We start from the raw sequence: 16,631 nt of genomic DNA, 5'->3' as shown, positions 1-16,631 counted from the left end.
CTTAATAAGTTGTCCATAATAAGGGGGGAAAAACCAAATTACTTTTACATTCTCCAATCAGTCGCAAGCAGAAATTGGTCAAGGATTTGAGTTTTGGAACCCTCTGGCTCTAGGACAAGTGACTTAGCAGGCAGCCTTGACCGGTCCTGACCCCCCCCTGCTCCCTCCCCCCTTCTCGGTTCCAGGAGGTGCAGAATCTGGAGATGGAGCTGGGCCAGGTCCCAGAACGCTGGAAGGAGACCTGGGACAAAGTGAAGGCTTCCCAACAGTCAGAGGGCTCAGCGCTGGACAGTAAAGTAAGGAGTCCAGCTGTGCACGCAGGGCGGTGGGCGTGGGGGGGGGCTGCTTTTGCAAGTGGCTTTTATCAGAATGCCTTCCTTCCACTGACCACCCACCTCCCACAGGTGGCAGCGCCCAGTTCTGTTCTGATGGCATCGAGTCTGTCGCATCAGCGGCGTTCACTTGGCGTCTACCTGCAGGAGGTGGGCAGTGGCAGCTCCACCCTAAACCTCAGCCTGGACAGTGAAACCAGCAGCTCCTCCACCCCCTCGAGTGGGAAGCAAGGTGGCCGTAAGAGCACCGGCACGCTTTACAGTCAGTTCCAGATGGCAGAGAGCGAGAATCGGTGCGGATGGGCGGCTTGTTAGGGTCTGGTGTGTGTGTGTGTGTGTGTGCAAGGTGGGATGGAGCCTATTGGCTTCCTCCCCCTACACCCCTCCCCCTCCTTCTCCTCCTCCTAACCTCTTTTCCTCCACAGTTCCTACGAGGGCTCCCTCTACAAGAAAGGAGCCTTCATGAAGCCCTGGAAGCTGCGCTGGTTTGTGCTGGATAAAACCAAGCATCAGGTATTGGGGGTGGGTGTGTGGGTGTGCTTTGCTGGGCAAGGGGCCCCTTCTGCCTGTCTGGTTAATTGGCACAGCTCTGACCTTTGGCCCTTCCTTCCTTCCTTCCTTCCTTCCTTCCCTCCTTCCTTCCTTCCTTCCTTCCTTCCTTCCTTCCTTCCTTCCTTCCTTCCTTCCTTCCTTCCTTCCTTCCTTCCAGCTGCGATACTATGACAGCAATTCGGACACAGAGTGCAAAGGGGTGATCGACCTGGCTGAGGTGGAGACCATCACTCCAGGCACGCCCACCATGGGAGCCCCCAAGATGGTGGATGAAAAAGCTTTCTTTGATGTAAGTGACCCTTGCGCCTGACCGAGGGCAGCCCAGTTGGGGAAAGGTGAAAAGTGGCTGGTGTGGGGTGCGGTTTTCCCCCATGCCTGATGCCCCCCCTTCTCCTTCCTGGCAGGTCAAGACAATAAAGCGGGTTTACAATTTCTGCGCCCAGGATGTGCAGCTGGCCCAGCAGTGGATCGACCGCATCCAGAGCTGCTTGTCTGATGCCTGAGGTGCCATCTGGGCCTCGGTGCCACGCTTGGCCTGGCACAGCACAGCACAGGGCGGAAGGAGGTGGGGGGTGTTGCCCAGGAGAGAGACCCCAGCCTGGCTTGGCCACCTGCAGTTTGTGGGGAAGGGCACGGCTGGCCAATTCCGTCTTGCAAAGAGGCGAGTTCGTCACGCGTCCGGCCTGGCGGATCCCCAGGAGGAGCCTGCTCACCCTCCCTTCTTCTCTGGAGGTTGGCAGAGCCATCGGACTCCCGTGCCCCGGCTGCCTCTGGAGCAAGTCTGGCCGGCCGAGAAAAGGGCTCTGCTGTGTCGGGGAAGCTGGCCGAGGAGGGTCTGGCTGCAGGCAGAGGTGGAAACAGATTGATGCAAAGCATGATAGCAACCCACCTCCTCCCCCCCCCCACGCCTGGGGGCTGGAAGTCCTGATGTCGGGAGGTTGGAACACAGAAGGGAGGAAGGGAGGTGGGGTTGCACTCTGCCCCTTAATGCTGCTGCTGCTGCTGATGGACAGAATGGACAGTTCCTGGTCGAAGGCTCAGTCAGGTGGCGGGGAGACGTTTGTGACCCCCCCACACCAGTTCTTGCTCACTTTCCTCTCCCCACCCCAGCATCCTCAGGGCTAGCCCTGGAGTGCAGGGCAGCTAATGGTTCCCAGCCCCCCCCCCATGTGCTAGCCTAGCATCCGAGAGCAAATCATGTAACTTGGTCTTTCTGCTCCTGCACCACTACCACCACGTGTATGCGTGCGCATGCGCACGTGCGTGCGCGCGCACACGCACACACACACACACACACAGAGGATTCCAGGTTGCAGCCCTCTTCATTCCCTTCTTCTTTTTGAACAGTAGAAGGAGACGGGTGGAGCCCTAGACCTTGTCCGTACTTTGGATCTCCCCCCCCCTCCTAATTTTTTATTGGTACCATAAAGGCCACAGCTGGTGTGAATTTGGGGGGTTTTGTAACTTCTTGAGCAGTTGTAGATTATTGACGTTTCTGTACATTGTGTCAAACCTAAAGAGTTCTTGTATTGTATTGTGCTTAGAGGAAAAATATATATGAAGAGAAAAAAACTAATGGAATTTAATAATAAAAAAAAAACACATCACGGGTTTGGCTAGATGTGACTCTGTGCCTGAGGGGTTCCTGCAGCCTTCCTGCCACAGATCAGTTTGGTCTGGATGCTCTTTTAAGGTCCAGTTCTGAGGTGATGTACTTTGATTTGGGGGGGGCGCTTTTCCTTTGGGGGGGGAGCAGCATCCAGAACCAAGCAGTGGAACATTTTAAATAATCACAAGGTGGCTACTTTTTCCAGGCCAAGTCCTGCACACTAAAGGAGGATTTTGTTCAACACGCACATAAGTTGATGTGATTTCATTTTGACATCGTTTTATTTAAAGAATGAAGCTAGAAAATGAAGTATTTAAAAAGAAATAATTTGATAATGTATTTCAGTTTTCTTCTGCTGCTGCATTAAAAATATCTATTCATACATTTCCTGAATTTGCAATCTACATTGAATAGCAATCATCATACGAGGCAATTTGCAGACTGCAAGACTTGTGCAATGGCGGCTGTGGCCTTGGGTGGGCCGGTCCAGGACTGCTAGGCCAGCCACAGGGCTTCCTTCACACACTCCCCCTTGGCTGTCTCCGCCAGCATGAAGCTGGTTGAGCATCAGTTTGCTGGTGATGCCCACCTGTGCATCTCAAAGCCTCCCTCACCCAGGGATGCCGTCCGTCCGCTGTCTCCGGGGGCCTGGAGGCTGTTTTAGAGTCCGGCTCCAGAGGATCAGCCCAACCCTAACAAGATTGGGTAGCTTTGGGTTTGGAGAGCTGTGCTCAGAAATAGGCCACGTTTAGTTCTCGATGGGGTTTTGCTTCCCAGAGGGAACCGGTGCACCATTTGGATGGTCTTTCTGGGCTCTTGCTAAAAGATCAAATGGCAACTCTACCACATTCATCTCCACATCCCAGTTGCGCTTTTTCCTGGACTGGCAGACTGGCCATCATTCTTTCACCATCTCTTGTGTGATTGTTCTGATGTGCTCTGACCTTCAGCACCACCTGATGCTAGTACTGCTGTTCCAGGCTTCAGGTGAGCGTTAATGAGCACATCTTGAAGCACTCATGTGGGCCTGTTAGGCGGGCTGCTCTGCCTACCAGTGCAGCTGGATCCAGGTGTAACCCAAGGTAATGCTTGTTACCTAAATAGCTTGGGGCCTTATATCTATGGCCTTGTCTTTCCCTCCAATTGCCCCTTCCTATAACAGCAGAGGCCTAACGTGGGTCCCAGAGTCTCAACTTCCCTCCCTGTCAGCTCCCTGCCACAACCCCAACGTGCTGCCCTTTGAAAGACCTGTAACAACTTGGTTTTCAAATGAACGAACCAGAAACCAGTTTGTTGATCAAGGATGACTGGGACTTATCTGTATTTCTCCAGTACAATTAGCTGTGTATTTGGTTTAGTATTTGCATTTTTCATGCTGTTTCTACGTGCCACCTTGAATCTTGTTGATTAGGCAGCCTTATGAATCAAATAAATGAGAGTCCTCTTCTGCAACACTGGTAGTAAGCTAGAAGCCAAACTGCACTTAGCAGAGCAGATGGAAACATTAGTGACCACAAAGGTTTTTACAGGAAGGGGCTTAACTTCCTGATCACGAAGTGTACGAAGAATCTTCGAATGCACACACACACACACACCAGTGCCAAAAGTAGTAGATTACTCCACGGAGGAAAAAGCAGCAGTAGCTATTACTAACCATGATGGCTACAGCCAGAGACTGCATGCTGTTGCAGGGCAGGTAGGCGAGCCCAATCCTTGCCGTCTGTTGGTAGGCTTTATTGGAAGCGCAGGTTTCTCTGCCGGGGGGGGGGGAGGGGGCAAGAGGCTGTACTTCAGGATAGTGCAGTTTGGAAATTCAATTTCTTCCCAATTGCCATTATAACCAAGATCCCTGCTGCCATCACCACCCCACCTCCCCAAGCTATTGGCTCCAGCTGTTCTTCCCAGCCCTGTGGTGTGGGCTTCACTCTTCCGAAAGGGCCTGAACTTGTAGACAAGCCAAAGATTCCCCTGATGGACAGCAGTGGGCAAAATACACAGTTGCTAACCAGGTTAATGGGAAGACAGCATTCCAGCCACCAGCATTTGCCTTTATAAGAAGAAAAACTGCAATCCAGACAGAATGAGACCATCTTCTTTGGCGCAAAGCTTGGCTCCTGCCAGCTGTTCCAGCCTCCATTGCAACATTCCTACTGTGACGAGGGGCCTTCACAGGCACGGAGGGTGTCTAAAGTGCAGTGCCAGGGCACACTCGTACAAATATCCCATATAGTTTTCCCTGGGTGCATTCTTGAAAATCAGCCTACGGGAGTGAGATCCACTGTCAAAGGAACAAATGCAGTAAGATGCACCTAGTGGAAGAATGGAAGCCCTGGAAAGGGAAGCGGTGCAGCAAGAGCAACCTGTGTGGGGGCTCAGAGGAGGGTTTGCAGCTGGCCTTGCGGGAAGAGGAGAGCCAGCCGCTGCTTCTCTAAGAGATCAAGGCTGGGGGCAATTTGTGACCCTGCCCTCTTCAGCTTTCACTCAGGGAGGAAACGGATTTGGTTGCCCGTATACAGAACGAGGGGAGGATGTTGATGAAGATTCTCGGGCATCCATTTCACTGTCTGAAGTCGAGTTGTGGCAACTGGACTTTTCTTTTTGGTTTGAAACATTTCGCTGCATATTATCCAAGTAGCTTCTTCAGACGGAAGCAGCAGCAAAATGTTTCAAACCAAAAAGAAAAAAAATTCCAAACAGAACAAGGGTGGGTTGGCCCCACTAACTGGAAGCAGAATTTCCATCACTAAGCGAGGCAGTGCACTGCCAAAACACGTACCACACCACGTGGCAGCGGCAGTTTCCGTAGTCCCAGTTGTGGTTGTTAGGCCAAGACTTCTCCTCTGCCAGGCTCATCTATGCTGCAGCTTCTTCTCCCCTCCTATCTCCCCCCTCCCATTTCTGCCTTTTGGCCACCCTGCCCTGTGCCCTGCCCTGTCTCCCCGCCACCCTATGACCCATCGCCCCAGCTGACCCGCATGGGGTCCTCCTCCTCCTCTCGCTGCGGAGACATGCCCGGCCTGACCTCTGCCAGGCAGCTGCCGGCACACACGGTCATCCTGAGGGTGGCACGGGCAGCAGAGTGCAGGGCAACCAGAAGAGCAGAAGTGGGGGGGGGAACGACAGGTGGGGGGGAGGAGTTGAAGTTCACCCTGGAATTATAAAGGTGGGCGGGCTGCCCAAACGACCATATTTTGATCACGTGACTGCAGGGTGTTGCAGCAGCCATAACTGTTATCATTTGTTCAGTACCATTGTAACTTTGGTCACTAGACGAGGGGTTGTTAAGTGAGGACTATATTAATTTGTCCTTCTAGGCCAGGCATGTCAAACTCACTATGTTACGTGACGCCGCACGACGTTATCGGGACTTTCTCCCCATTGCCACCAAAGGGGTGGGTGCGGTTTCGGTGTGACGCATCCGGCCTGTGGGCCGGCAGTTTGGCATGCCTGTTCTAGGCAAAGAACTCCAGCTTTCACCTACATATGAGTGGTTGACCTCCAAGAGACTAAGGGGGAGCTCAGGGCACGGCCCCCGGCTGCCAATTCCCTGACCACAAACCACACAGCTCACGCACGTGGGAGAAAAGTGGGCTGGCCTTGATCCTCAAAGGTCTCTGGCCAACCCTTTAATCTGCAAAAAACATGGGACAACAGACATTCTGCGTTTTTTTCCTAAAAACAAACGGAGCGTTGTTATGCTGGGGGTGGACTACAACCGTGTCAGATTTAAGCTCGTTTTCTTCACCCTCCCCCCCAAAATGTTTGGCTCCAGTGCTGAGGATCAGCAAGTCCCACTGAGGTTTGGCAAGAAGCAGGTGGCTTTCACGGAGCCATGAAACACCAGGAGCCAATTCCATCCAACAGCTCTGGGCCAAAATCACAGTCTCGATTCTGCAGCAGTTCAGCCACCCTCCACTCTTACGCTGGGGGGGGAGGGAGGGAGACTGCCCCTGCCCCCCGCAGAGCCTTTCCAGCTGCCCCAGAGTCCACGTCTAGGGCACGGCTCACGCTCCTCAGGCGTTGCCAAGCCACGCTGGCGTGGCATCCCCAAATGTCTCTTCCAACTTTCGAGGTTGGCATGAGAGCCAAAGTGCAAAGTGTTGCAGTTCTTGTTTCTATTAAAATTTTTACAAAATCAAACACACCAAAGGAAGAATCAAACTCTGCGTGAAGGGGAAGTCTCCAGAGACCACCCCACCCCAGAAACGCTGCAGGACCTCGTTTCTCGCAAGGTCACCTTTGTTCCCAGGGACGATGCCGGCTGATGTAAGTCCCTCACCTGATGCGCCTGCCTCTCAAGAGCAGCAAGCAATTCTGTCCTCCAGGCCACTAGCTACCCGTTGCTCCTTGCCCCCAACTTTCTCACGGAGTAGCCACGTTCCTAATTAGGCGTTATTGCTCGATAAAAAGCTGGCAGGCGAGTCCCAGCGCCAGCTTTGTCCCAGCATCGCCGGGCCAGTCCAGTGCTTTCCTGGCAACCAGGGGGTCCTGCTGGCAGATCACGGCCAGGCCCTCCTGCCTGCACGAGCCGAGCCAAGAAAGGGCACCGCTGCAGGTCAGTCAAGGCTGGATGGAGCTGGGGGGGGGGCTGGAGGAAGAGAAGCTGACGCCGCACTCGGGCCACGGAGAGACACGGCTGAAGAGGGACCCGCTCTCTACTACTCTCTGTTCCCACCGAAGGCAGCCTTGATCACAATGAACACGTGGGCAGCCCAGCTGCAGTCATTTTCCGGGCCGTCCCCCGTCAAGCTGGGCCTTTCGGTGGCGCCTCTGTTGCAAGGTGGGGCTCCTCATTCCTGCAAAAAGTGTGTGTGGGGGGGGAGAGAGGTTAACAGCTGCCTCCGGAGGGCTGAAAGAGGCTCGCTCGCTCTCCTTCTCCGCCAGAGGCCGATGGGCAGCTGCCATGGCAACCAGTCTGTTCTGGGAGCTCAGCTCAACGCCCTCCCTCTGACTCCTTGCCCTGCCCCACCCGTCACCGCCTGCCCGGCCTCCGTCCCCGGCGAGGCGCAGCCTGCAAGCAGCCAGGTGCCCGGCTTTAACCAGCATTCAATCCTGCCCTCACCTGCCGTCCCGCTTGGCCTCTGGCCTGACGGCCGCAGCACCAGGATCTAGAGGAAGGTCAAGCGCCAGGACAGCTTCGCTCCTCAGAGGATTCGCCCGCTTGTCAAGAGTCACAGAGCTGCTGCTGCTGCTGCTGGGTGAGAAGAAGCGAAGCTGGTGAAAGGGCCAACTATTGCCCCAAACCAACTGGGCCCTTTCTGTGAAGCCCCCTCAGGGCCAGGAGGGCCTGCAAACTCAGCTCAACCCGTTGAGGGGGCTAGGAACCTCCAAGGAGGGCAACTCTCTTCCTGCCTCCTAAGGCCAACGGCAGAGGAACAAGAAAGGCAACGGGAGGGATCCCCACCTCCTGCTTTGGAGCACCCCATAATCAGAACCAGAAGGCGGCTGGACCACAAGAGGGGGAGGCCAGGTCAGGAGAGCGAGCGGGGCCCTTCCCTCCTCCAGGAAGAGCCAACACAGCCTGGGAGGAAAGGTGGGGGAACACCCTCAACACTCGCCAGGCAGGGTTGGCTCATCTCCCGCCCCCCCGAGACTGATCCAGGAGAAAGGGGAACGGAACCCCCCCATCTACGCGGGAAGGAAGGACGGTCCAGCCAGAAGCAGCCTTGGGCGCCTACAAAGGCCGGGAAGCACTGAGGCACGGGTGGCCCTTTCCGCGTGGCTCCCCGCTGAAGAGGCTCCGGGAGAGCAAGAAGAACAGAAAGAACAGAAAGGAATAACTGACTTGACGGGGGGGGGGGGCGCACAACGGAATGGAAACCACTTGGGTTTCTCCAGCCTGGGATGCATTTGTACCAGGAGGGGCTACTAACCAGTGGTGGCTGCACCTTGCAAAGCTGATTTACAGGGCTTCAAAGTAAATTAGTAGGGAGGGAAGGAGAAGAGAGGCCAGAGGGTAGCGGGAATGCCAGGAACGCAGCAGCAGCGTAGAATTTTTGCAGAGCAAGGAAGCCACCCAGCGGGTAATAAGCTGGGAAACACCGGAAGGAAGAGGCCACCGGAGGAGCCGGGTCTGTCACCGACCGACCGCAGAGGCTATGGGGAGGAAATGGGAAGCACCGGAGCTCCTGAGGCGGGGGGGGCCCTCATGATGCTCACTAGGCATCACTATAGACTGGGGTGGGTTGAGGGGAAACTCAGGGGTCGAAGGGCAGGATCGGAGGGCAGGGCTTACGCGGGCGAGGGGTGGTGTCCTCTAGGCGCAAGCAATGGCCGACAAGGCCCGGTTCCTGTCCGGAGCACTTGGGAGGTCAGGATGCAAGGAAAGAGAAGCCCCCCAGGGGGACCGTGGGTGATTCTGAGGTTCCAGGCTGGCTTTTAAAGCTTAAGGGAAAAATACAAGACACAAATCTTCTGGCCACCCAGAGCACAGGCAGGTGTGGACATTCACGCACAGGAAGGGCCGCTTCCACACGTGGTGAAAACCAAGAGCAGCTGGGGAAACGGCTCGGGGGAGCTTCCAATATAGCTGAAACATCCAGGAAATGGGAGCCCGGCAGCCCTTTTTCCAATTTCCAACACATTTGATTCAAAGGTGGGAACTCACTGCACCAGCCCCACAGAAGAGCAGCTCAGAAAAGCGTCTACCTTTTAGTAAAATTTCTGTCTTCCTGCCACCCTAGGCTCCGGCCTCCCAAAAGGCAAGTGCCTGGGATCTATGGAACAGAAACGGTCAGAGCTAAAGTTGGGGGGGGGGGGACAGAAAGAAGCAGGGCGCCAGGAAAGCAGCAGGCCAGGGAAGAGGGTGAGCAGCCGTGCCAAAGGAGGGGATCCGAGGGTCCCCAGGAACCTGGAGGTTGGTGAGAGGGGAAAAGGCAGGACCTCTTGCAACCAGGCGGCCCTGAGCACCCCTGCTGCCTCTGCTCCACAGGTCAGGAAACAGGGCATGTGGTGAAGTTTAAATCTGTTCCCGTTTTAAGACCCCATTAGGAAATGCCCCGTCGATCACCAAGCGACGGCAATCGCTTCGTTTGGTCCGGGAAGGCCCTCCGAACCCAACAGGAGAAAGGCTAGCGTGAGATCAGCGTCTAGCCCAGGGGTAGGCAAGCTCGGCTTTTATGACTCATGGACTTCAACTCCCAGAATTCCTGAGTCAGCATACTGCTTGGAATTGGTGAGAGTACTGATCTTCTTTCTTCTATCTACTATTGAAATCCTTGAAAATATCCCCAAAGCAAGAAAACCTCCAGAAGTGAAGGGAGGGGACTATATCCCCATTCCCTTACGGATGGAAGCGGCGAATTAACATAAAAGGTGGAAAGAGATATACTAAAATTTGATTTAAAATATTTCAGTCTGGACAAATCTAGGAACTGAAAAACTGTCAAGATTATACTCTAAAAAATTTCGGATGGAATTATAAAAATATATAACAAAAATAACTTTTTGATTGAGAGAAAAACTGAAAGAAGAAATAACTGCTGACACCTAGTGGAGAATCAGAGAATAGAATACTAACAATAAGGACTCAGAAATTGGCAGAATGCCCAGAAACAAAGAAAAAGTTATTCCTTTGAATTGCAAATAACCTTGAAGACAACTGGGAGGAAAGGAAGAGCCAGCTATAAGATTAAAAAGTGTCTGAAAGAAAAAAAAAGCCTGGACTGGTGCATAAACCTGTTTATTGTGGGGGGGGGGAGGGAAACCTTGGCTTTTTGGCTAATCTTTTAGAGGAGAATTTGCAGGAAGGATTTAAAGTGGCTTAATATACTGAATCTGTAATTTTCACTGACTGATAAATTGACTTTTGAATTAAAACATTGATGAAAGATTATTTGAAACAGGGAGACAACTTGGATATCACACACTTATCAAAAAATGACAGGATGTCACATTTAATATTTTTTCCTGAAGGACTTAGCCTGGAAAATCAAGGGCCTCCAGAAGCAATACTTCAAGGCAAGATAAATACTTTCCTGGAGAAAATATATGTAATGTTAGGACAAATACAATTGACAATAGATTCAAACCACGACAAAATTCGAAACAACTTTGAGGATTTAAATAAGCATATTTCTAATCTAAATCTACAATTAAAAAATACCCAGGAAATAACAACAAAGGAACAAATAAATCAGACAGCAGATTACAAACTAGAAGAGTATGATCAAATTGATGAAATAACAAAGGAAAAGAATTACAATATGACACAAACAGGAAAAAATCTACAAGGTTCTGATACAACAAGAAAAATGGAATTATTAGGAAAACTATTGGGGGACAGAAAGAATTTATCTTACTTACTTCGTCTTTTGTATTCCCAACAACATTTGTAAAAATACAGGAACTGCTGGGTAAGCGGATTACATCAACTTGGAAAATTACTTGGCAAAATAAGAAGATCAGAGACAGATAGAAGAGATTTGACTCGCCCTACCAGATGGACTATTACGTGAATAAATATTTGCTTGAATGTGTCTAAAAGAACAGAGAGTTTTGAACATAAAGGGGCCTTATAACAAGAAGAATAATGAGATTTAAGTAATATAGAATGTTTTATGATATAACAAATGTTAAAATAGTAGGTTGATGTAACTTTTATTAATGTTTAAGTAAAATACAAACTGATTAAAAAGGATGTTATATCTAGATACTGTAAGATAGATAAAAAGTATAGTATTTTTATAATGCATGACATAAAATATTGGGATGATGTACCCAAATGGGAAAATTTAGACAGTGAGATGACTAATATGAAGAAATTATGGCTGATAAGAATTAGATTGAACATAAGGGAATCTAAGCAAAGAAAAATTATAAAAATAGGATGTATGCTGAACTAATGAGATGATGGTTATGAGAATAATATAAGCTGAAAAAAATTTATATAGAGATTATTATTATTTGTATAAATATAAAAATGCCTGTACCTAATCGTTTATATATTGAAAATATTAAGAATTATATTTTGGCTAAGGTTGAAGAAAGAAAATACAAATGGGAGAAGGGAAGATCAAAGAAATGCATTATTAATTAATACATTAATTATGGAATTATCAAAATTTAATCATTGTTGACTGCTAATTAATTATCGCTGTCCTTTTTTTCTTGTTAAAATATAAACCAAGACAACACGCTGTACACCAGGCACTGGAGGTTGCTATAATTAAAAACCAATAAAATATCTATTTAAAAAAAGCCAAAAACAAGCGCAGTGCTGGCTCTATCCTTGCAAAGAAAACTCAGAAGGTCCAACCGCTTCCACACTGAAGCCCAGTCGTCTTTCAGGGCCCGTGAGGAGCAAAGCCATTTACTAGCCCCCCCCCCAATTGCTTCTTCTTCCCTTTAAAGCCCTCTCAATAAACCCCAGGGATGCCCCACCACGTCCTCCTCGGACGGACACACACTCCTCCCCAGGAAGAGTCGGAGGCCGCCAGGCCAAGGCCTCGTGTGTGCCGAAGAGAGGGTGGTTAGACTCTCCTCTGGGGAGGGGGGGGCTTTCCCGTATCCTCTTGGGGTCCCACCTCCACTCTGGACCTGATCAGAGAATTAGCGGCTTCTGCTGCTGTGCATGTTGTAGGCAATTTATTTATGAAATGCCAGGGGAGGAAATTAAGCTCCCAAGCCCTTGGGTCACAAATGACTTTAAGAGCTGCTGGACGACGCGGTCCAGTCAACTGACAAGCCCCCCCCCCGCCCCGAGAAGCTTTGGCTGCTTCAAAGGGCGCTCTCTCTCTCTCTCTCTTCTCCAAAGCTTCCTACACCCTCCCCCCCGCCCCCCCGGCTACTCTGGGCCACAGGCCTGACTCCGGCCCGCTGCCCAGACATCCAGAGGGCCTTGGGGCACTTGGCCCCAGCCGCCTGCTGACCACTTCCGCACCTGATAAAGAGGGCCTTTTCGTTCCCAGCATCCACAGCCAGCTGGAGGGTGTCCTGGCCTGAGCCTGCGCTGATGGTTGCTGTGGCCCTGCTGGCCATCTCCTCCTCTTCCTCGCTGTCTGAGCCGCCAGAGGAGCTGCTGTCTGAGGCCACCAAGGGGGCCTTCCGTGCCACACAGACGTTCCAGGTGCAGGGGGAGGCAGCGCTCGCTGTACAAGGGGAAGCGCGCAACGCCCCGTCACGCGGGGCTTTCCCCTGCCAGCGGGCCACGCCGCCTGTGCCCAGGCCCAGCTCTCAAGACGAGGGAGGCCCCTTTGCTCGCTGGGAGAACCCCCCAAGAGACTGGAGCAGCCAAGCAGCCAAGGTGCGGCAGGGCCAGCTGCCTGGGCAGCCACCAGGGAGCCGGCCGGGTGGGGCCGAGGCAAGCGCCCGCCTGTTCCAGGGCCCCGAGAGGGGGAACCCTGGCTAGAAGCCTCCCCTCCGAGGCCTTCGGCTGCCTTCTCTGCGAGCCATTTTCTTCCCACTCCCTTCAGCAACCTTCCGAGGGGGAAGCTGGCAGAGGTCTACATTTCTGCTACACCTTGCTGAAAACAGAGCTGCCAGCTGGTGAAGGCAAAGGGCTGCCATAGCCAGGGGTGGGCCTAGTCTCTTGCAACAGGCCACAGGACCAGGGGAGCAAGGCGGGCAGGCAGGCAAAGCCGGCAGTGGGGATCCGAGCAAGGCATTCGGGGGGAGGGAGGGAGGTCTTCCCAGCAGAACTCCTCCCAGGGAACTTTGGGCCTTCCCGAGTCCGAGACATCCCAGAGCCTCTCGCGTGGCACAGGCACAAGGTAAACCTGACTCCCCCCACCCCCACCAGGCTGCAGAATTGCCACACCCCCTGCTGACGGTACAAAAGCAGGGGACCGCGGCCACTTACAGTCCTCCTCCTGGCTCTGCTGGGGGCTTCCCTTGCAATCGTGGCCGTCGCTGTCCACAGGGGAGCTACACCTGGGAGCCGCTTCGGAGCTGCAAGGGAAAAGCCGGCCTCTGGGGTGGAGGGTTGCAGGCCCTGGGTTGCCAGAGCCCTGCAGCAGCTCCGGGCCAGGCGCTCTGGGCAGCCGTGAGAAACGAGATGCCTCCTCCTCCCCCGGTTTTCTGCCCCAGGAGAGAGAGGCAAGATCTCGGCCTGCACTGAGGCTCACCGGGCAGTCGTCCGAAGGGAAGACCTGAGATGGCTGCCTAGGCCCTCAGTTGGGGGTCCCCATCCGGAGGCCCCCCTGCGAGAGCAATGGCGCTCTGCTTGCTTCCACCTCTTCGCCCCGGCTGCCCTCGCCTACCCCACCCAGAGAGAAAAGGAGCACCCGCGGGGAGCAAGACACGCTGGTCCAAGCTTCCTCCCTGAAACGCAGCCCCCAGGACTGCGCTTGCCCCACCCTGAGGTCAGGAAAGGGCCCAGAGGGGGGGAGAAAGCCAGGGGGTGGCCGGGAGGGGCCAAGGCAGGAGCTGGAAATGGCTGGGAAAAAGGAGGCATTTCCTAATGGGGGCACGTGGAATCGGCAGCTGCCCCAATGGCCTGGGCCACGGCCACCAGAAGAGCGATCCAAAGCTTTGTCCCCAGGTGACCCAGAGGAAGCCAGGACCCACCTTCCAGCTGCTTCCCACGAAACAGATCCCTGCCAGGACTGGCCCTGGAGGGGCCATTTCTTAACTAACACCCAGAGCCGCCCAGCACGTCGGAATGTGACACCCTCTGCCCAAACTGGCACACAGAGGGACGGAGGGGCCTCCTCCACGTCCGTGCCTACGTTCCCCCTCAAGTTTCAGACACACACCCCAAATTCCTTTCCGCCACCGGGAATGAACCTCTGCACCCGGCGGACCCCCCTGGCTTGAGCCTTCCGGGCTGCCAAGCGGCTGTGGCTGGACGTCCTCCGGTCCGCTTACCAGCAGAAGGGCTGGAAGTCCGGGAACTTGGCCCAGCCTCGCTCATCGGCAGCCTTCGTGCCGGGCGTTACGGAATCCCACACGCTGGACCCGTTGTCTGTGGCCACCCAAGAGGCCGGAGGCTTGGACTTCACGGGCTCAGCTGCCGTCCTCCACCCAGACCCTGCAAGACACAAGGGCCTCAGTGCTGTCCGGCCGGGGCTGCAGCGGTCAGCGACTCCGTCGGGAAGCCCAGGAGAGCCCAGCTGGCAGAAAGCTCTCGGTGCTGCAAGGAACTTGGGAAGGGGGGGCTGGAAGGAGGGTTCACGGGGCGCCCCTCACGGCTCTCCTGGACCAAATCTGGGAACGTGGGAAGTCAGCCAGCGTCCTTTCCAGATCTGCCGCCTCACCCTTCGCCCTTCGCTGTCCTGCGCAGCCTTTTTAGCCACTTAATTTGCGCGTATCTGGGGCCGGCTGGAGCCAGGCTGCGACCCTCTGCCTGGCCCCCAAGGCCAAGGGCCTCCTCAGCTTTCGCCTGAGGGGAAGGCAGCAGCCACGCCTGGGCGACTCTGAACAAGGGCTGGGCAAAGATCGCGAGTTCAGTGGGGAAGCTGCATGTCTTTTACACGGCCGGTTTCTTACTATAACAAACGCCCCGAAAGCCACAGGAAGGGCCTTCCTCCCCAAGGGCCTGGCCAAATGCCTGTGGGGACTCTCCACCCTCCAGGTCGTGCTGGTCCCAGAGGTTCCTGGTTTCTTTCCTTGAAGACGTTTCGCTTCTCCTCCAAGAAGATTCTTCAGTTCTTCTTGGATGCAAAGCAAAACTTTTTCGAGGAAAAAACCGAGAAAGTCCAGTCGCCCTTTGGAAAAGCACCTTTGGGACCTTGAGAACGAGATGCTGGTTCTGACAGCTCCTCCACTGTATCCGTGTCGAATAGGAGGTGCTCGCCTAAGTCTTGGTTTTGCTCTTTCTTAGAAAGTGTCTCGCAATTAAGCCCACATCCAGGCCTCGAGCTGGCAGAAATGGATTTTCAGTTTTGTGAAGCCTGCAAAGGATGGAAAACCCCAACACTGCAGGGCCACTAAGGGGGGGGGAGGGGGGCTAGGGGTCAGCTGTGGCCCACAGAGAGAGCTCCGGCTGGCTTGTGAAAAAACAGCTTCTAGGGTGGATGGGCAGGTAAGCGCAGGCCAACCCTCGGGGGGCCACGGCTCCTGTCTGGGAGGTGGGCCTCTCCATCGAGGGACCCCTGGGGCGGCCCTGGGCGCTAAGATCTCCTCCACGTGGGTCCCCGCACTAGTTTCAACTGGTCTCCCATCCGGGTAAAATAAACAGACCGTGCTTGGCGAATTCAGGGGAACTGAATTAAGGCGTGTGTGCGTCTCCCCCTTTGCTTGACAGCGGACCGTCCTGGGGTCCCACCATGAAGACCTTAACCTGGCAGCCCTGAGGAACGAAGGATCCTGAACAGCCAGTCAGGATCTGCAAAAGGACGCAGCCATCATGGATGTGCAGCAAACACCCCGGAGATCTGCCTGCTGTCCCCCACGTCTTTACCTTCAGAAGAGGGATCCGCGGCCTGGTTTCCTGCCTTCCAGGGGTCCTCAGAAGGGCCAGCTGACCCCTTCGCAGCCTCCTCCTCCTCCTCCTCCTCCTCCCCGGAGTCCATGCAGCCGTCGTGTTCCCCGTTTTCCAGGCTCCCTTTGCCTGCACCTGCCACAGGATGAAGTCCTCCAAAGCTAAAGGGAGCCGGAAACAAAGAGAGAAATAAGGAGCTGCACACACAAGCTCTGTTTACATCCGGGTCGGTCTTCGACCCGCAGACTCGCCAGGGCAACTCTGGGGTGAGCACGGTGAACATCCGGTCTCCCTCCACCCCCCCGGTTCAGAAGCCGCGGAGACGGGCGGGAGGATGGCAGCACCCGCAGAGAGCACCGCAGCGGGCAGGCGGGCAGCCAAGGAAGCTTTCTTCTGCAGCGTTCAGCTCTGCCCAGCCGTTCCCTTCAGGCTTGGCCCCAGGTGGCAGACGCGGGCAGGAGCTCCTCTGTGTTGGGGCAAGGGAGCCCCCCTCCCCCGCCTGAGCTAAGCGACTCTGCGCGGTTTGAAACACCATCGAATTTCCCACTTCAGTCAGAACCTCCTCTGGTCTTCTCTCTTTCCCTTTGACCAGCTCATTTCTCCTCAGAAAACTGCCCTTTTCATCCATTCCCTTTATACGACCAAACCACCGCACGACGTTTATTTTATTTATACTTTAAAAACACTCATGGGTCAGGCAGGGGAGGGGTGCTGCAGACCTCTCCTCTTTGCCCTCCCCCTGTGGAAAGTGCCCCCCTCCCCCAGCCTCTCAGGAGGG

The 16,631-nt window shown here is 54.1% G+C and overlaps 2 protein-coding genes across 17 annotated transcripts in view; one reads left to right on the top strand and one right to left on the bottom strand.

Moving 5' to 3' along the window:
- The window catches only part of SBF1 (SET binding factor 1), a 76,090-nt gene extending 73,213 nt beyond the window's left edge, over positions 1 to 2,877 (top strand). For 4 of the 5 annotated variants that reach the window (XM_081331831.1, XM_081331832.1, XM_081331833.1 and 1 more), the window contains 5 exons: positions 186 to 296; positions 405 to 625; positions 758 to 845; positions 1,042 to 1,173; positions 1,289 to 2,877. In XM_081331831.1, coding sequence (XP_081187957.1) covers positions 186 to 296; positions 405 to 625; positions 758 to 845; positions 1,042 to 1,173; positions 1,289 to 1,387 — 651 coding nt within the window. In that variant the 3' untranslated portion in view covers positions 1,388 to 2,877. The remainder of the gene's footprint in view (positions 1 to 185; positions 297 to 404; positions 626 to 757; positions 846 to 1,041; positions 1,174 to 1,288) is intronic. The other variant, XR_014026999.1, reaches the window with a different exon arrangement.
- Positions 2,878 to 6,069: 3,192 nt separating this feature from the next.
- PPP6R2 (protein phosphatase 6 regulatory subunit 2) overlaps positions 6,070 to 16,631 on the bottom strand; it is a 49,097-nt gene continuing 38,535 nt past the window's right edge. For 3 of the 12 annotated variants that reach the window (XM_081330799.1, XM_081330801.1, XM_081330800.1), the window contains 6 exons: positions 15,833 to 16,014; positions 14,299 to 14,461; positions 13,292 to 13,380; positions 12,374 to 12,581; positions 7,556 to 7,687; positions 6,070 to 7,289 (listed from right to left, as the gene is read on the bottom strand). In XM_081330799.1, the coding sequence (XP_081186925.1) occupies positions 7,238 to 7,289; positions 7,556 to 7,687; positions 12,374 to 12,581; positions 13,292 to 13,380; positions 14,299 to 14,461; positions 15,833 to 16,014 (826 nt within the window). In that variant the 3' untranslated portion in view covers positions 6,070 to 7,237. Of the gene's footprint in view, positions 7,290 to 7,555; positions 7,688 to 12,373; positions 12,976 to 13,291; positions 13,381 to 13,447; positions 14,196 to 14,225; positions 14,462 to 15,151; positions 15,739 to 15,832; positions 16,015 to 16,631 lie in introns of those variants that run through there. The other 9 variants (XM_081330802.1, XR_014026850.1, XR_014026851.1 and 6 more) reach the window with 9 other exon arrangements.

This window comes from Vipera berus, assembly GCF_964194415.1.
Source record: "Vipera berus genome assembly, chromosome: 6".
Classification (NCBI taxonomy): Eukaryota; Metazoa; Chordata; class Lepidosauria; order Squamata; family Viperidae; genus Vipera; species Vipera berus.
The sequence above is the reverse complement of the archived record's forward strand: the minus strand, read 5'-3'. Positions and strand labels throughout refer to the sequence as shown.